This window comes from Cynoglossus semilaevis, chromosome 7 (assembly GCF_000523025.1).
Source record: "Cynoglossus semilaevis isolate Cse_v1.0 chromosome 7, Cse_v1.0, whole genome shotgun sequence".
NCBI lineage: Eukaryota > Metazoa > Chordata > Actinopteri > Pleuronectiformes > Cynoglossidae > Cynoglossus > Cynoglossus semilaevis.
In genome coordinates this window covers 1518077-1537327 of record NC_024313.1, presented here as the reverse complement: position 1 = coordinate 1537327, position 19251 = coordinate 1518077, and the positions used below count along the sequence as shown (strand labels likewise).

Below are 19251 nucleotides of genomic sequence, written 5' to 3'. Positions count from 1 at the left end.
CACACACACACACACGTGCATCAGGAACAGGGATTGATAGGACAAGAACAACCAGAGTACAGATGTATGTTTATATCTTCAGACCTCGTGGTCTCTCTGCTGCTCCACCAGACTTTGGTAGTTCCCTGAGATCTCATCAGCTAACTTCTGTTCGGTCTGAGACAGGAAGTCCATCCAGGCCTCACACTTCTGGAGGAAGCTCTGCTGCTGAAGCAACACTGCTTGCAATTTACTGAAGCGAGACAAAGGAAAACTATTTGGAAAATGCATCAGGTACTAAAGCAAAAGGAAACTGATTCAATTGAATCGAATAGATTTTTTATTGTAAATGTGCCAAAAAACAAAAAGTACATAAATGGAATAAACATTTTGAATCTCCGTACCTGAACCTCTCGGTGAGGTGAGCGCAGTGAGAAGCCCAGGCTCTGTTCAGACTCTGCAGCTGTTTAACATCTTGATCACTGACAGGAAGTCTGTACAACAACTCGTTAATGCGTTCTAGGTCGGGAGATAGACTGCTCAACTTGAGTAGGTGAAGCTGGGAAATAAAATGGGAGATAAAATATATGAGCAAATTCCACGCCAGGTCCAGAAAGTCTGCCGTGTTTTTGCACGGACAAATCGACAGTAGTACCTTTAATTTGTCCATACGTGACTGAACCACGGTGGGCTCAGGTGAGCCGAGTGAATCAGGCTCCTTCAGCACCTCCTCAGCCTCCTTAGCATTACACACCAGTATTTCCAACTGCTCCCTGAAAGTGTCACAGGACTGCGACCCAGACTATGAACAGAATAAGAAAATATAGATTAAAAAATTTAAAAAAAGTGTATGTCCATAATAGCTTTCAGAAATCCAATTTTTTTTAATTCCCTCTGATCTGTTTGAAAGAGAGGTATAAGTAAACGAAACCAAAGCCTGTTGCACTCGAGATGTTCTGGGGTTTATTTAAAAACACCAAAGGGAAGCACAGGAAAAAGTGTCCCTTACTCTTCACAGGTTGGTCTATGTACACCCTAAATACATCGTTTATTTTCTGCAAAAAAAAAGCTTCTTTCTATGTCATTCTGTCCAAACTCACACCCCCACTATCCTACCTGCAGTACTTCCTGCTGCCTATGGAGGGCATGCTCCAGCGCTGCTAATCTATGCGTGAGCGACAGGTGGTCTGACTGGAGGGCTGCGAAGGAAACGGCGTCCACTTGGCTCTTCAGCTGTTCCCCTAAAGCCTGTAGTTGCTGCAGTGATTCCTGCACAGACGCCTGTTCACCAAGACAGGCCTGCAACAGAGAAACAGTCACAGACGTTACCACACAGTTACCGCCTCTGCAGACAGACGGGGTCTTGCTCAGAGCATGACAAATTTGTTTGGCTGCGGTGAATTCTTAAAATTGCTTTTTTCTTTTAAGTTGTCAAAGCCATAGAGAAGCCTGAATTCTCAGCCACTAGACCAGCAGTTTGTCTCAGTGATTCTGAGTCAAAGTAACGGTCTGCTAGAGGTCTTAAGGAAACAAGTTCCACCGGCCCAGCATGACAACGGTAGACCCCCATAGCGTAAATCAGGGGCCTGTCTCTTCTGTTGAGGTCTTGCTTTGTTCGGCCTTTTGAGTGAATGTGCAGCACAACAATGTTCAAAGGGACAAAAAGACAGGGTGTAATTTGGTATTCTGCAGAGCAGAGAGAAGCTTTGTCAGGGAGCCGGCGAGAAACTGAGAAGCATAATACCAACAGCCACAAACGGAAAGCATTTGAAAAATTCTGCAGTCAGGGAAGACAAAAAAAACCCTCAAATGTTTCTGTCTCCACTCACATTGCAGTCTTTCATCCAAGCGTTGTTCTCCTCCTCTGTGATCTCCTTGTCAGTTGCACTCTTGAGCAGCTGATCTGCATGTTTTTCCTGCTTCTGGACTGCCGTCACACACTGACCGTACAATGTCCTGTAACGTTGCCACACTAACAACAAGGCCTTACTGCTCCTCAGCTGCTCTGAGATCTGCTCCAGTAAACCATTCCATCTGAGATTAAACAAAAAATATAGAAAGTTACACTTGGAGCTGAACTTTTTTCTACATTATCATCCACAGATAAGCGTTGCCCAAACCTGATGTTGACTTCTCGCAGGGCTCTATTGAGTGTTTCAGCCACAGACGGGTGACACTCGGTCAGTAGCTGGTACGTTACAGAGCCAAATTTCCTCAGACTGCTCTCCTGTTTGTCCATCTCTTCCTGCAGATTCTTTAAAACACAAACACAAGCTTTAAGAAACTTTTACCACGTGTTTACTCAGTTTATTCAAGTTCCAAATGACCAGGATTTTAAAAATGTTTTTAGGAACATATTGGACAGTCACATTAACAATTGTAATCCTTTCTTTTATTATTGATAATCTTCCACCTTCCTCACCTCTAAACTCTCCACCTGCTGCTGCACAGCCTCTAGAGATCCATTAAGGAGTCGTAGCCTGGACAAAGAATAAATCCCCTCCATCAGGTATCCAGTTATCTCCTCTGAAGCTCGACGGTACAGTGTCCACTGCTCCAGCACGGAACGCAGGCTGACCTTCATCTGACTTATCTAATGAAACAGAGATTTAAAATGCTGAAGTAAGGAAAAAAAGCATAGGAATAAAGGGAGTTAAGACACTGACCATTTGGTCTAAATGAGTCCAGGACTGGTTCAGCCCATTAAGGGTCTCCGTGACCACAGAACATGCTGCTCCTTTCTTATCCTGAATCAGAGTGTTTCCTCGTTCCTCTACTTTCTCTAGATCCTTCTCTTTCTCCTTCACCAATTCCTCCAACTCCTGAGAAAAATTATTTACGTTATTGATAACAAGTTAAAGACATGAACCATGTTAAAATCCTGTGAGTGACCTCACCTGACAGTCTTTGAGTGCATTCTGCACTGATGCTACGTCCTCTATCCTGTGTCTCTTCTTTAATTTCTCCTCCTGGAGTGTGAGCCAAGTCTTCAAGGCCAAGACTCCATTTTCATACTCTAACCAACCTTCTAAAAGTCCTTCCAACAACTGAATCTAAAAGACAGACAACCCTCAGTAATTTAGTAACACAGACAACGTTAATTAGGAATGTACAGCTGAATTGTGACATACTGAGACATTACCTTTTCGGCTATACGTCCCTGCAGTATCTGCCATCTTCTGTTCATTGCTCCCAGATTCTCAGCAAAGTCTGTTTTGTCGCTGCGTTTACCCTCCACGTCTTGACTGCTGATCTGCAGAACTGACTGGTTCACAAAGTCCACAGTCAGCTGCTTACAGGTCAGATCAATATGGAAACCCTGGGGAACGAGAGGTACAAAAAACCAGTGAATAAAAATGGTACCCATATTCAATTAAAAAAAAACAAGCAAACTGTGTTCTACCTTGTACTTTTGTAGAAAGTTCTGGACAACCTCAGAGCCTACAGCTCCTAGAATCTTTTCCTGGTCTTCCTCAATGATGTTCTCCATGAGGGTGATCCAGGTCATTAGCTCAGTGATGGCATGTCGTGACGCTAGCTTCTCCATTTGCAACTGAGAAAAAATTAACCAAAAAAAAAGCGTCATATTCACATACACACTTTCTAAGACTTAGCGTCATATTCACATACACACTTTCTAGGACATTGGGCTGTGCTGTTTTTTTTAATATTTTTTATTTCTCACCTGGTGCAGCTTCTCTTGTACCACAGGAATACGATTCAGTAGTTCAGCCCACTGAGTGTCAATGTGGCCCAGCGCCGTCCTCAGACTGGCTGTATCCACTCTTTTTAATCTCATCAGCTGGTTTCCTGTGCTCAGCACAGAAGAACGCAAAGACGATTTGGCATCCACTTCCTTGGAAAACTCCTTTTAAGGAAGAAAGGAAAGTTTAAAATTCAACAGTGAAGGTTAATAATAACCAAAATATTACATATATTTCAGAGTTTGTCATAATTTATTTTCATTGTTACTGATGTGATAATCCAACTGACCAGAAAGGCATGGAGGTGATCTCTGACAGTCTCCAGCTCCTGAGGAACCGTCACTGACTGAGTGGTCCAGAACTCCAGCCGATCCAGAGCAGACTTTAACCATTGGCTCAGCTCTGCTGACTCGCTCTGGTACCTGAAACAACACGCACAGAAAATGTGTGATTGACAGGATGAACTGAGATTTGTTAACTAGAACTACAGACAGATCCACACCTGCTCCAGTGTTTGAGTGTTGAGTCCAGGCGGTGGAGCTCCTTGTTGACCTTGGTGGTGGAGGACAGCCAGTGTTCTCCTAGTTGGGTCAGCTGATTCTCCAAATCTGAACAGCCAACAGACAGAAGAAGCCTTTTGCCCTCTTCCAGGACCTGGTAGAGCTGGGGCTGATGCTCAGTCAGGCTGGCTTTCAGATGCTGGAGAAGAGAAATCAAGATGGTAAATTAGGCCCTGACACTCACCACATCTAGCCATGCACCTGTCGGCCAATGTGTTTGAGAAGGTAGTTCTGCCAGGAGTTTGGAGGTATTTTAACATGTTCTGTTACAGTTTGAACAACTAATCAAAACACCTTATGACACACCTTAGCACTGAATACACTAACAGATGAGGAGCTTTGGCAAATGAATAAGGACACAAATGAAAATACTCAGTTTGTCCAAATATCATCAGGACAACATTGCAATAAAGATTGAAGTGTTTATTTCAGTCTGTTCTAAATTACTGACCTGGTAAAGACTGATCCTTTCAGTCAGTCTCTCCTCTGTCTCCTCCACCAGACCCACTGTGGGAATACTACACTCCACAGCCTCTAGCTGTCGGCACAGAGCCTGGTAGTTTTCCATTAGTCTGCTCCATGACTGTCAGACAGAACAGACAACATTAACACAACAGAATCATCCTGTCATTTTCTATTGTCATTCTTGACTCTCACCTCCAGAATCCCCTCCAGCTCCACCCCCCTCCTGTGGGCCTGTTTGAGCACACTGTGGGCTGACACCATGTTCTCCTCCAGGGCCTGGGCTTCCCTCTGAGACACTAGATGAGACACTTTGCTGAAGAAAGTCCGAGTGAGGATCATATGGCCTTCCAGACCCTGGAAGAACTCCTGCAGTGAAAAAAGCACAAATAAACATTTTAAAACACAAAATAAAAGTCAACACATATGTCATAACATTTTAAAACACAAAATAAAAGTCAAGACATATGGTTTTCTGACTTAACTGCATCACATGTTCAAACTTTTATCTTACTTTGTGTTTGTCCAGTAATATCTGGACCTCGATGACAGAGGCCACGGTCATCTTCTGGTCGGCAGCCATTTTGTCCTGAGCCGTGTCCACCAGGTCTCTGAGATCATGAAGTGCAGCTTCGTACTGAGATTTCAGAGACAGGCCGTGGTTCAGGCTGCTCCGTCTGGAACCCACCATCAGGACCAGCTCCTCATATGAATCCTACACAGAACATTAACTAGTTAGTCATGAAGATAAGACAAAAAGAAAAGATGTTTCACAGAGTTCCACAGTAAATGTAACAACACCTGTAGTTTGAGGAGTTCCTGGTTTTGTTCCGAGTGTCTTCCCTCTGCTCTGGTCCTCAGCTCTGTCAACCGCTGCTCAAACTCTCTCAGACTTTCCTCCACTTCAGTCAATGTCTACAAATAAACAAAATAATTAACAAAATCCACCTCAAATAACATTTAAGATTTCTCCCACTTTGAATTTCCCAGTGTTTGTACCTCTATCTGTTTTGATGCCGGTCTGTCTGCAGTGACAGCCATCTTCTGCAACAACTGGTGTTTACTTTCACACAGATCTGCGGAAATCATCCTCAGTTCATTCTTAAATAAAGAAAAGAAAGGGACTTGTGTTAAAAAACAATGTTGCACCAATTTCTATTTATACGTCTTCTATCACTAAACAATAAATCATTTAAATGTATCATATTATTATCATCACAATAGTAATAGTAAATGGGGAGGGGCAATGCACCTGAAATGTTGAGCGTGCCTGCAGCCTGTCTCTCATGCTGTCACAGTGCTGCTCCAGACTGGAGTCCAGCAGACCCATCCTCTCCTGCAGACCCTCCAGAGTGTCCTCCATCAGAGCTTGATCCTCTCCTCCACACAGCCGCCCTGCTGCTCCGCCCAGCAGGTCACGACACAGGTTCACCTCCCTGGTCATCTCTTTCAGCTGTTTGTGGAGACCCTAAAGGAAAGAGTTGATGACAGTAAACAAGAATCCACCAAAACAAATAAACTGAAGATGAGGGTGATGGTTTTTCCTCTTCTCACCTCTAAGTTAGTGAGTTGTGTCTCTGTATCTTCGAGCAGCAGCACAGGACCAGACAGCAGCTGATTCTCAGCTGCATCCAGCCACGAGGAGGCAGCTGAAACTGCAGCAAACAAGTCCTGCTGTAGAGTCAACACACCCAGAGACACGGCTGCTTTGGTTTCACCATCTACAACCTGGGAGGAGAACAGAGATGAAACTGGTTTAATGTAATTTAGTCAGTGCAAAACCAGTGATTAGTGACAAATACCAAACGTTAATGCATACTTTATACTAACTAAACTAATAATCAAAATCCAATGAGAATCAATAAGTAATTAAATCAATAGTGGATATTGATAATGCAATCAGAATTAATAAATTATCAATCTCCTTGCCTATTGATAGATAATTAAAATAAAAAAATTCTTACCTCTGCGATTCTTTCTAATCTCTGGCTGCACGCTTCAAATAAAGTCAGTGGGGATTGAGAATCTCGGCTGCCAAATTCCTGACTGAAGACCATGCTGGGACTGGACAGACGAGACAGATGGATGACCTGTGTACGAAAGTGACAGTCAGAAAGAGACGCTGTATGATGGACACAAACATGGACAGAAATCCGCAGAGAGAATGCTGTTCTCACTGAGCTGAGCTGGTCATTTTCCAGTGTATTGAGTGAAAGCTGAAGTTTTGTATTTTGGTCTTTGTTCAGGTTTTCCCAGCGTTGTCTCAGCTGTTCCAGAGGAGACATTATCTCCGACTCCAGCAACACTCCTCCTGGGATGGACAACTCACTGTAGGACAGGGAGGAGAGTTCTGTCACAAACATCTCATCACCTCTAAATCACTGCTGTTCCAGATGTTACGGGTTCAATACTTATTATATTACATTAGTTTAAATCTAATAAAAAGGTACCTGTCTCCATTAGGTGTTGTCTGTTGACTCAGTAACTCTTCACCAACAGTCGCCACTGACTGCAGCAAACGACGCTGTTCAGCTACTTGATTCTGCAGCTCCTAAAGTAAAAGAACATGAATGAGAGTTAAATCAGTGGTTCCCAAACCTCTTCTACGACTCCCCCTTTTTGTTGAGAGGAATACTGCACACCCCTCACAGCCTATACCACCAAATTAACAAACACTCGAATTCGGCGATTTTTATTTAATAAAATATCAAAAATGTGTAGAGTCATACTGAAAATGCAACTTTAACACAGATCAGTGGAAAATATTAATATTTATTTTATGTACTTTTTTCTCCTTTTTTATCGTGCGGTCAGGGGAGGCACTGCCTCGTCACTGGTTTACATAGAGACTGCATTAACCCCAAATATATTGCAGGAATGTTCTTTTTCTGTTGTGTCCGTGTAAATCAGATTGGATTAGAAAATGACAAACACAGGACACCATCAACCAATGACCGAGTCAAATAATGTGTGGCTTCCCATTACCCTCTGACGGAGCAGGTTGTCGTGATGTTGTTGAGTGCGTGTTGAACGGATCTGAGACAGCCAGTCCTGGACATTAGGACTCTGGGACAGGGATGAGTCAGGTTCACTGTCCTCCTGCTCCTGCAGTGAGCCCTGGGACAAAGACAGATGGAGGTACAAACTTTATTTTGAATAAAGATTTAAATGCAGGGAAAATCAGGATTTTTCTAAATTGGTTATGAGAAACCGGCTCATTTGATGATTTTTTTTTTCTAAATTGGTTATGAGAAACCGGCTCAGACACTATTTGATGATTTTTTTTCCTAAAAGATGGGACACAAAAACCACAAAGCAAAAAAGTGAAAATGTTGTGTCATCAGAAACACACCTGATGCAGTACATTCAGTGTGAGCATGTGACACGGTGGCAGTGTTGCAGCCTATTGTATTGTGTCTAAGGGTTCATTGTGAAACACACAGGCTCGTGTTGTTCCACTGTGGAAAACACTGAATTTGCATGAGGGAAGACACCAGTGACCTTTAGTGTTTGCACAATTCTACCATTGATGCTAGGACATGTGCAGCGTAATACACATGTCACATGACACAGAGCTACACTGACAATGAAGTAGAGGAAAAAGGGAGAGTTGGGACAGCATGTGGAAAAAACACCGGACGATCAGATCTCACCTGTATGTCCACCTGTTTGTCCTGCAGCATCTGCTGCAACTCCAGGAGACTGTCTTTGAGGGACTGCAGCTTGATGCTGAGCTGCTCGGCCTCTCCTTTAGTTTCTGCCCGACCCTCCAGCAGTAAACTCTCACTGTGGACGGACAGCTCCGAAAGATAGGACACTTTCTGCTCGATCTCAAACAGCATGTTCTAGAAAGACAGGATTACAAAAACAACAACAACAAAAAGTTTAAATCACTTTCTTCAGGTCAGCAGCCATTCTGCTATGGTAATAAAGCAATCGGGCTGCAATTGTGTCATCTCTTCTCATGCTGACTAAAGACTCTTTTGTTATAGGTCCATGTCGACCACAATCAGTGAAGATATGTGAAAGGTTAAATCTCCTTTGTTTACATCAGGCTACAAGAGCCCTTAGCTATTTCTACACAGAGTCGTCCACAACAATGAAGAGCCTCACATATTTTTTCCTCTATTCAGACTTGTCACTTGTGTGAGTTGGTCATAAGTTGGAAATATTCAGTTGTCCTTGTCACTTTTATGCCATGGCTTTTTAGACTTTTAGAAAGAAAAATCCTTATTTTCTACTGGAGTTTTATAATGACCAAAACTACATATAAAAATATATTTTTAATCTAAAATCAAATGTAATCAAACTTTCTTATGCTCTTCTTTGTATGTTGTAAATATGTACATCAACAGCTTTACCTGACAGTCAATAAGCTGCTCCTCCATGTCCATGTCACTGTTCTGGGGCTGTAGTGCGGAACTGAGAGTGGCACGAGTGCTGAGCAGCCAGTGGTCGAGTTCCTCTGCCTCACTGTGGTAACGCTGCAGCGCCTGCTCCTGACGCTGCTCCTCTAGTTGTTCACTCAGTTTTTCCTGCAGTGAAGACAAAATATTAAGTATTTATCCTAATAATAACATAATATTAGATAATAAACTTCTTGTGATTATACGCACTTCTAGAAGCTGCCGTTTTCCCGAGGCCTTCATCCGGATGGTGGCCATCCTCTCCCCTAGGACAGTGAGAGTGGAGTGCAGGGCCAGCTGATCACCAGGTTCCCCGTCACTGTCACTGTCTGCCAGCTCCTCAGAGAAACATGTCTGTAGCTCTCCAATCTCCTCCTGCAGCATCAGGATCTCGTCCATCTGAGCCTGGACGTGGCAGAGATGACAAAAATGTGAGGTATCCAGAGATAACAAACAGAGAGCAAGAAAAACAGGGCCTGTTCAAACCCTCACATGAGACACAAACTGTAACGGCATCTGAAATGTTCGCATGGCAACAATCCTGTGCAGCCTGTCTTGCCACTGTTCAGGCTGGTGCGATATTAAAGCCTTTAATCATTCCCAGTTCTCCTGAAGGGAAACAGCCCATTTTCCTGTCACCCTTGTAATTTACCCACGACATGCCTCATGCCTACTCTACAATTAACACCTTAGATGCAGTAGTATTTTTACTCCAGCTCCATCTCTTCGACCACAGTTTCAAAATGTCACAAGAGCTCTGCCGGGCCCTCCTGTCCCTCTAACCTGGTGTGCTGCCATCTGGCTCTCGGGAGTCTTGTTAGGCTCCAGGCCTTCGTTGAGAGCCCCCTCGATGGACTCCATCTTGGTGGAAATGGACTGGAGTGACTCCTGATAGTGTTGCTGCCTCTCCAAAGCTTCATATAGACTTTTCTGCTTCTCACTGATCTGTAGCAGAACAGGAATTTGATGAAAAAGGAGAAAATTGTTTAGTTTATTGACAAAAATATCCCTCCGTTTGTGTTATTTAGACTAAAAACATCACAGTACGTACAACAACAAAAAACAACCACCTCAACAATCTTTAAGCTAAGCTTTGCTACTTTAGGACTGAAAAATTTGACTATAATATATCTGAACTATTTTGCATTTAATGACTATAATATATCTGAACTATTTTGCTTTGAGATAAAGAACCATAACCTTCCACGTAGTTTTACTTTTGATTGTTTTTTGTTAGTGAGGACATACCACATTTTTCAGTGTTTCCCAGGATCTCTGCAGATCATCCAGGTTTGCAGTACTGGTCTCCATGGATGGGTCGTACAGCTCCTGTAATGGTGCTCGGCTTAAAGTGCCACGGACCTGCTACAGACACACCAGGCATGAAGTACACTCGGTCTACAATAACATTCAAAATGTTTACTTAAGGCAGCATTTGCTGTGCATGTGGTACAGAAGTCATACACTTTAAAATCTAAAACAAAAATACAGGGGAGTGAGCTTTCAGCTGTACAGTACCATCCACTAAAGGCTCTGGTCTTCAGCAAAGCAAAATTGCGAACATAAACTTTGAACAGAGAAGAAGCAGGGGGTAACAGAGCGACTCAGACATTCACTGTGTTGATAAGGAGTGATGTTATGGAAGAGTCTTGGAAATCAGCTGATGAAGAGGATGAGATCAAGTTTTCAAGTCCGGTTTAATACGTTATTCAGTCACATTTCTGACATATGTGAATACATAACTTATTAAAGCGGACATTTTACTAAACCATTAGTGATGAGTGTGGTTTTTGGACAATTTGTTTGTACCAAAGTCATGATGGTTTTCAGGTCTGGTTATGCTTGAGGGCCTGGAGGTTATGAGGGGGTAAGGTGAGGGAATGGCAGTTGCAATACCTGGTTAAAAGGAACATCAGCGTTAGCCCCTGGGGAGGGGGAGCGGCAGGCAGGGGGAGAGGAGACCTCGCTGTTGGTGCCCTCCTCCCCTGACTCTTCTGTCACAGGGGAGAGGAGTGTGTGGCAGCGGCCTGCTGTCATCTGACCGCATCGCACATCACGCATACACACACACAAATATCAAAGAAGCAGGTGGAGCAAAAGGAGGCAGGCGACCAAAACAGAAAACAGGCCGACAAAAGGAGAGAGGACACAGAGAGGAAATAAGAAAACAGAAAAGAAGAGAAAGGATAAAAATTAACAGGGAAGTGCAGGTTATGCAGATTACAGTCAGAATTACTGTAGATTAATTAGACAGTAGGCAATCACATGACATGGACTGCACACAAGATCCTTACTCTTGTCAGCATATACTGTAGTACACATTGTAGTATATGTAGTCGTGCAACAAGAGAAATTATTTAACAATTAATTTAACAGATGTTCTTAGGAATGTAGATTTATCTACACCAATCATGAATATTTACGATCACAATCAATCATGATTAATTTGTTCTTAGGAATGTTGATTTATCTACACCGATCATGAATATTTACAATCACAATCAATCATGATTAATTGAAAGTGATCAATCCATTGCCTCCTTGAGAATAATGGCATTAACAAAGTAAAGCCACCTTTTTTTAAAATGAGGTTTAAACAATGATTAGACAAACACAGGGTTCCACTGCCAGTGAATCATTGAGCCATTTTTAAGACTACATCAGAGGAAAGGAATGGTCGAAATGAAATCACAAATGAAACTACAGTGAGCGCACATGCAGTTAATGTTCAAACACACACACACACACACACACACACAGAGCCACACACATACACACTGTCGGGTTTCAGAACCACAGCAATTTCCTTTTCCTTCACAGGCACCCCTGGTAAACAGCACTCAGACATCACCTTAGAAACAAGCCTGATGGGAAACTCGCATACACTATGAAGAACAAAAAAACTTCCAAACTCAATAACTAACTCTATAGAGTAAACTACAGAAAATACTGTGTTGCCAGTGACAGCAGCAGCAGCTGTCAGAGAACTAACACAATTGTCTCTGCTGCCTGCATTCTTTAGCAGCGAGGCAGAGCTGAAATGTGAGCCAAACCCAAATCGTCTGCTTTTTGGCAGTTGATACAGAACTCTGGACTGAGTTATATTGGGACAGATCTTTTTTTCCCGGGCTTTATATGATGCAATGTAATGCAACGGAATAAAGAAGAAAAAAAAAAACTGTGGTGGAGTCATTATGCTCAAGTGTGAGTGAGAATGACTGACAGACACCTAATTGTGTTGATCAATGAAAATAATGCAGTATATCTGTAGCCACAGCAACGTCCTTACGCCGTACACTATCTCTTACAAAGCTCTGCTGACACACAGACGAACACATTCGGTCATTTCCTGTTTCCTGGCCTGCTGAGACTGAACACAGTACAGACTGAACCAGTCACAGAGAATGTAAATAAATTTGAATGTGACTGACAGTCAGACATTGACAGAGGAAGTGAAAGGAGAAACAAGTGTCACTTATTTGTAAAAAAAGTAAAAAAGCAGTGTCAAACCAGCAGTATTGGCTAAGAGTGACACAGCAGACGGCCACAGAGGGGTAACCTGAGGTGAAGGAATGTTTGAAAAAAACACGGAGAATGAAAGAAGCTTTTTGAAAATGTTATCTTTTTAAATAAAAGACATTTTTTCTCTAAAATGCTGACTTGAGTGGATTTCTACTGATGGAATTCTCGTAAAACCTGTAATCATTGCTGCCATCCTCAGATGTCCTATAATTATCACGTAAGAAAACACACACATGGGTTTAATTTAAGGGCTTCTGTAGGATGGAGGATGAGAACCAGACACATCTGTGGGCCTGAGACATGTGGTATGAGTATGTATGAGTATCTGTGTGATAGTACATGTGTCCAGAACAGGCTTTGCTACTCACCATGACGACAGAGGGGTGTGCAGGAAGCTGCTTGGAGCCGGCATTTGTGGTAGCGTTGGTGCTGACTGCCACAGGACTGGACAGCTCGTCATCACTCAGCTCATCCATGCCATCAGAGAGTCCGTCCACGTCGTTGACTGTCAGTAGCATAGTGGCATGTTTGGCTTTCACTGTCAGCATCTTGCACTTGGAGTGGAGTGATGCGATCTGCTCCTGGTAGCCACGGATCTTCTGGGCCAGCTCCTGTCAAAACATCATCCCCACAAAGATAAGACAGTTCCACCAGAGTCAAGAGAGTGTGGTTCAGTCCAACAGGGTAGATCAGCGGTTTCTGGTTAAGTTAAATCCGAAGAAAAGGAGTTGTTTCAGCCATTAATGCTGTGCCGGTAGGAGAGGAGTAAGTAGAGCGGATGCATTATCTTCCCTCCTGGGTCTCTGGTTTTCAGCTTTACAAGTGTGTAAGAGAAGAAGAGAATAGCACTGCCTCACTCTCTTTTTTTCTCTCTCTCTCAGTCTCTCTCTTTCCTGTATCTCTAAGCCAATCAGAGCAGCAGAGGCCGGTGAGTCAGGCTGCCAGTGAAGCCGGTTCACTGTTTGGTTGAGACAGAGAGACACGGACTCCAACAGAAACAGTTCAAAATCCCTCAAACACACCCTCTCGTATACAAACACAAATGGTGAGGAAATGACAGGAAGTGATCTCACTCCCTTCAACCCCCTTCCTCTGTGCGCTGCTGCCCTCCTCCACCAATCCAGGCTGCTCTAAACAAAAGAGAGCGGAAAGGAGGGACGCTGGGAGTGTTTATAGGGGAAGAATGACAGAGATGGTGTCAAATTACAGCTTTGGTATGAGCCGGCAGGCCGGGTCCAACTCCTCTCCTCCTCCTCCTCCGTCTGTAGTCTGAAGCACAGATGGTCTGTGCACTGATAATCGGGTCATGTGACTAAGTGTGACCGGTGCATTTGCAGCTATCTGCTCGGCTGAGAGATCAAACTCAGGGCAAAAATACACAGACAAGCCAAGCTGCAGAGATTGAGAAGCTGCACATACAAGGACATTTCACATATTTTCACAATTCGTGGACAGAGAGTTGATTAAAAACTGCCAGAACTATGCGGGGATAGGTAAACAATAACACATTTGTCTTATCCAATGACACCATGGTGTCATTTTTGTCTCTTACCCTTCACTTCACTTCTGAGCTTCAAAAAATCTATTATTTCATTTACATGCACAATCAGATAAATGTGGAATGTTTGTACAACAAGTATAATGTATTATACAGTATAATGCAATCAAGGAATTGATTAGAATTATTGATTATTTTAATATAATCTTGTGTTCAAATATATTATTTTTTTGTGTCTCAAAACATCTTTAATCAACTGTTTTTAAGACAGCAATGTCACACATTCTATGACCCAAATGTCCCTTATGTATTTGACCCAGATTCACTGACAGTGACCGCTCACCTCATGGTGGTGTATCTGAGCCTGAAGTTCCTGTATGTTACTGGTAGAGACTGGTCTGTCCTGGATGATGCGATGTGCGTCTTCTATTAGCCTCTGGAGGTTCCTCACTTCCTGCTCATACTGCTCATACTGCACCACAGCCTCCTGTGAAACAGAGTAATAATAAGAAGACAGAATTGTTGAACTGATTTAAACATGCAGTGGTGTAATAATACAGTTTACTAAATTATTTACATTGTTGTACATAAAAAAACAAGAGCAAACGCTAATATTATGGAAGCACTTGTGATATAGTGTCATCTAGAGTTCAGAAAAAAAGTGATATAGTGTCATCTAGAGTTCAGAAGAAAAAAACACACTATACAAAATAAGCTCAGGACTTAGATATTGATCTGATGGAGGCTAAACCGAAACAGAGACATTCCTTAAGGGTCCTGTAGGGACACTACAGTGGACTTGAAAGCACTGACAGTTACTGACTGAAAGGCAGGTTTTCTCTACTGCAAAAAGGCAACAATTAACATTTTTGGTATTTAGATTTTTTTTATTTTAAATACTTGAATTCAAAAGATTAAGAGTTAAAAATCAGACCGAGATAACATGCAAGCTCTTCTTCTGTATCTCACATTTTGTACTGTAAAAATAAATATGCAAGCTGGTATTTGTAATGTAAAGCCTGCCCTCTACCTGCAGGATGTTGCACTGTTGTATTGTAGTGTGCTGCAGTTGGCTGGCCTCCTGCTGCAGAGTCTGAGCAGTGCGGCAGGTCGGCAGACTGGTCACTACCTCCTCCGGCAGCCGGAGGGCGCTTTGGCACTGTTGCACTGCTGCCACCTGCTGCTTGAATCCCTCCATTTCCACCAGGAGACGCTTGGGAAGGAATGAAGATTTTAGATTTTATTAAAGGAACACATGATTGAATGAACTGATGTTTTGACTCCATTTGTGCCATTAAAGCGAACTGAAGAACTCTGTCAACACGTCTACCTGTCTCTGTGTCAGCTGCTCTCTAAGGCTGAGTCTATTCAGATCAGGAGATGCCAGTGTGACCTGGATCTGGTCCACCGCTGCATGGAGGGTTTTTACCTCTGACTCTAGCCGCAGCATGTCCTGCAGACAGACACAGATGGATAAGACAAACAAATAAACATGCAGGTTGACAGGAACTCTATTTATTATTATTTTCTATTATACAGTTTTTACAAGACAAACAAATAAACATGCAGGTTGACAAGAAATTATTATTTTCTATTATACAGTTTCTACAGTAAGTTACTCTGGATTTCATCCAACTGTGATGAACACCAGACACAGTTATATAATCCTAACTTTGATCTTTTTAGTGTCAGCTGAGTGAGTGTCAGATTAGTGAAAATGATTATTGGTGCATGAATGCAATTCCATCCATCATGACTGGTAGTTTGGCACTGACTGTAGGGGGCAGTGTTGCATCGTGGAACAGTGGTGCTAGAGTGATGTAAATGGGATTTCTTTGGTGTGAACCAGTCCCAACGTATTTTTGACCAACTTGATCAATTACTGTTTGGAAACATGACATCATTTACATTCATACCTAAATCATCAAAACTTTGAGGAATGATCAGGACAGGATGCAAAAATATAAATAACATCTAAAGATCACCTTTGGGATCTTCTTTGAACAGAATTTTAATGTACATTTACATGTGACACTAGAAGAGTTCAACATTTGGACACATTTTCTGGTTAAACAAAACACTGGCTGAGGAATAATATATGTATATATCAGTGTGAGTATCATTAATCAAAGTGTCCCAAAAATCTTATTTTAAAGGTTAAAACATGTTTATTCCTTAGAGGGAATAAATCTGAATAACATTTACCTTTGCTGCATCCTGCAAACTCTGGAGGCGAGTCTTGGCATTTTGCTGCAGCTCCTCAGTTCTCCTGCTGAGGTGCTTCACCTGCTGGCCCCACCCCTCCGTCTGCAACACCTCCCCCAGGCACTCCTCCCGATCCCCCATGGCTTCCAAGTCACCATGGAGACCCCGACACTCCCGCAGCAGAGCCTGTCACCATGGGAACAAAAATTTTAAGCCAAAAACATGAGCGATTACACTCATTAAGTCAAACAAACAGTGACCAGTTCCCAACATTTCACAACAATCTACTGTGCATCTAACCAGCTGCAAATGTTTGAATTGTGTGGGTTATTGAAGAAAAGAAAGCTTTTTTTTTTTTTTTTTGCAAAAAAACAGCCAAACTTTATGCGGCCTGATTTTGTGCAGTAGTTTAGCGACTTCTCCAAAATGTATTCACCCTCTGGGCTCTGAATTACCTGATGGGCTCGAATCTGCTCCTGCAGCTGCAAGGCAGAGTTCCAGTTGATGTTACCATGGACCAGAGCCTCTGCCTTTTCTGTCCAGACCAAAATGAATCCCTTCATACCCTGGTATTCCTCAAACTGCCTTTCAGCCTGTGGCCACATTAGAAGCAAATAAATAAATAAATAAATAAATAAATAAAAATTAAAAAACAAACAACGAAGCTCCAAAACTCTGTTTAAAATGTATAATTTAAACCTTTGTTCTAGATATAAAAATGTAATGGATATAAAACCTTCTTCAGTCTGTTGGCTCTGTCCTGGACCTGCTGCGTCATGTGCCGCTGCACCTCGGTCAGTTTGGCCACAGCGTCACCGAGCTGCTTGCACAGCAGCGGGTTCTGCTCACCAAACTCCTGCACCGCTACTCCTAACTCTACCAGAGAGCGACAGCAGGATTCACACTCTTCACAAAGAGCCTGTCAGGGAGAGAAGGGTGAGGAGGTGAGACAAAAGGTGAAAGGCAAGGTGAAAGATAAACGGGAGAAATAAATAGCATATATAAAGCCAATTTATATCAAACATTCAACGCTTGAGGCAATTAAATGTGGTTTAATAGGCAAAGAATGATTAATTAGAGAGTGGTCGCTGAGCTGTTGGGTGGTTTGGGTCTCAACAGATGGGGCAGAGGAAAAAAAGTTTGGACAAAAAAAACGACTCAAAAATCCATTTGGACTAGTCCTTAAAGTGGGTCACTCTCAATAATGGCAGAATCCAGTTCCAGCCATTCCAGCACAAAAGACACCGATTAACCTCGACATCTGCAAAATGAATAGCCCATTTCACAGGGGTTAATTGCTTGTTAATTAGTCAGTCTGTCTAGTTGATTACTTTAGTCTCTTCTTTGGCCTCCTCCAGGTCCGTACTCTTGTCTTCCAGTTTCAGGGCGATGATCTTCAGCTTCGCCTCAATGTCCTGGAGTCTGGTGTTGAAGTCCTCTTTTACATCTCTGGTCTGCTGCACCTCTCGTTCACGGGCCTGGACCTGAAACATAAGGTGGAAATTACATTTACATCTAGATAGGATATAAAAAGTTATAAAAAAACAGCTACAAACAACTATAATATTCTGGGATGTGATTTTTAATTATAATACTTTAATTTGCCCGACGTAGGACACAGGACGATTGTGGCTCATTTCTGTTTGCCCAATCTGACCTACAAAAGGTGTACAGTTCTGTCAAATACTAACTAGAAGCAATCTTAAAGAACAAAACTGACCAAAAATATAAAGCTATATTTGGTGTCACTTACTGCAGTCCACAGAACTGAATTACACAGTAGTTAATTAAACTATAAACCCTTGAACAACACACAGTCAACTTGTGGACGGCTGAATCACCTGGTCCTCAGCAGAGCCCAGAGCCAGAGCCACCTCTGCCAGCTGCATACTGAGCTCCGAGGGCAGACCGGCCTGGAGGTCTTGGTACTTGGTCTGCTGCAGCTCTGTGATTCGCTCAATACTCTGACGTCTGTTGATGACCTCACCATGTGCTGTCTAAAACACAGAAATCAAAGCTTCAACAGTCAGCAACTGTCCTGTTGTTTTCTCTGTATGTGTGTGTAGCCAGATATATGAGCATAAACCTCCAGTTCCTGGAGCAGTGAGTCCAGGTCGGCTGTTGGACTTAGCAGTAAACCACGGGTGTCTTGGATCCATCCTTTCACCAAACCCAGCTCCTTTTCAACCTCCTCTCGTTCCCTCAGCTCTTGATGAACCTGAGCTCTGCTCGCCCTCACACGCACCATCAGACTGGACATCAAATAGATGTAGGTCATTGCACAGGTCAATCAAAAAGGGTAAACTGTACTAAAATATGAATAAGATATACTGTATAAAGTCAGTCAAGTGTAGGGTAATTGAGGATTTCACACCTCTCATACTGCTCCTGCAGGTATCTGATCTCCTGAAGGCTCAACACCCCCTCATGTCCATTCTCTGTCTTTTTCTCAACATCTAGCTTCTTCTCTTGCTCCTCGTCTTCTCCTCCTCGCAGAATGCAGGTGTGCTGCCGAAGCAGAGCCAGGATGGACTGCTCCCGCTCTACCTCCTGGCTGAAGGAGTCGTGGTACTCCAGGAGGCTCTGCAGTGCTGACCTGGTGGCAGCCTTCTCCACTGTGCTGTCTGGGACACGGCTGTGGAGGTCTTTTGACACAGAGCGCACCTTCTCCATCTGTTGGACAGAGAAGATAAGTGTTAACAACTAGTAGTGGACCAGATAATTACCAAAAATAACCATAAATACGTTAACAACTAGTAGTGGACCAGATAATAATTACTAAAAATAACAAATAAAAAATCTCTAGAGGCCATCTTCAAAGTAGAGTAGGAAGGATTTTTTTCATTAGTGGAAAATGGACTGAAACAGTAAAGCAACGAATATGGACCTTTATGCTCATGAATAATCTTATCATT

At 42.8% G+C, this 19251-nt stretch overlaps 1 protein-coding gene across 1 annotated transcript in view; it reads right to left on the bottom strand.

Annotated features, from left to right (window-relative positions):
- LOC103380674 (nesprin-1-like) overlaps window positions 1-19251 on the bottom strand; it is a 121135-nt gene that overhangs the window by 18138 nt on the left and 83746 nt on the right. Inside the window, exons 78-119 of the mRNA XM_025057041.1 lie at window positions 18711-19009; window positions 18423-18588; window positions 18178-18333; window positions 17668-17820; window positions 17073-17255; window positions 16792-16929; window positions 16337-16522; window positions 15462-15584; window positions 15162-15344; window positions 14475-14618; window positions 13002-13244; window positions 11008-11148; window positions 10360-10476; window positions 9895-10056; window positions 9322-9516; window positions 9067-9240; window positions 8359-8550; window positions 7691-7822; window positions 7156-7256; window positions 6883-7033; window positions 6670-6795; window positions 6260-6433; window positions 5958-6173; window positions 5705-5806; window positions 5507-5620; window positions 5220-5420; window positions 4901-5074; window positions 4695-4826; window positions 4186-4382; window positions 3973-4105; window positions 3665-3847; window positions 3383-3532; window positions 3122-3298; window positions 2877-3032; window positions 2646-2801; window positions 2402-2572; window positions 2100-2233; window positions 1809-2013; window positions 1096-1278; window positions 635-781; window positions 384-538; window positions 85-232 (exon numbers count right to left, since the gene is read on the bottom strand). Of these exons, the coding sequence (XP_024912809.1) occupies window positions 85-232; window positions 384-538; window positions 635-781; window positions 1096-1278; window positions 1809-2013; window positions 2100-2233; window positions 2402-2572; window positions 2646-2801; window positions 2877-3032; window positions 3122-3298; window positions 3383-3532; window positions 3665-3847; window positions 3973-4105; window positions 4186-4382; window positions 4695-4826; window positions 4901-5074; window positions 5220-5420; window positions 5507-5620; window positions 5705-5806; window positions 5958-6173; window positions 6260-6433; window positions 6670-6795; window positions 6883-7033; window positions 7156-7256; window positions 7691-7822; window positions 8359-8550; window positions 9067-9240; window positions 9322-9516; window positions 9895-10056; window positions 10360-10476; window positions 11008-11148; window positions 13002-13244; window positions 14475-14618; window positions 15162-15344; window positions 15462-15584; window positions 16337-16522; window positions 16792-16929; window positions 17073-17255; window positions 17668-17820; window positions 18178-18333; window positions 18423-18588; window positions 18711-19009 (6873 nt within the window). The remainder of the gene's footprint in view (window positions 1-84; window positions 233-383; window positions 539-634; window positions 782-1095; window positions 1279-1808; window positions 2014-2099; window positions 2234-2401; window positions 2573-2645; window positions 2802-2876; window positions 3033-3121; window positions 3299-3382; window positions 3533-3664; window positions 3848-3972; window positions 4106-4185; window positions 4383-4694; window positions 4827-4900; window positions 5075-5219; window positions 5421-5506; window positions 5621-5704; window positions 5807-5957; window positions 6174-6259; window positions 6434-6669; window positions 6796-6882; window positions 7034-7155; window positions 7257-7690; window positions 7823-8358; window positions 8551-9066; window positions 9241-9321; window positions 9517-9894; window positions 10057-10359; window positions 10477-11007; window positions 11149-13001; window positions 13245-14474; window positions 14619-15161; window positions 15345-15461; window positions 15585-16336; window positions 16523-16791; window positions 16930-17072; window positions 17256-17667; window positions 17821-18177; window positions 18334-18422; window positions 18589-18710; window positions 19010-19251) is intronic.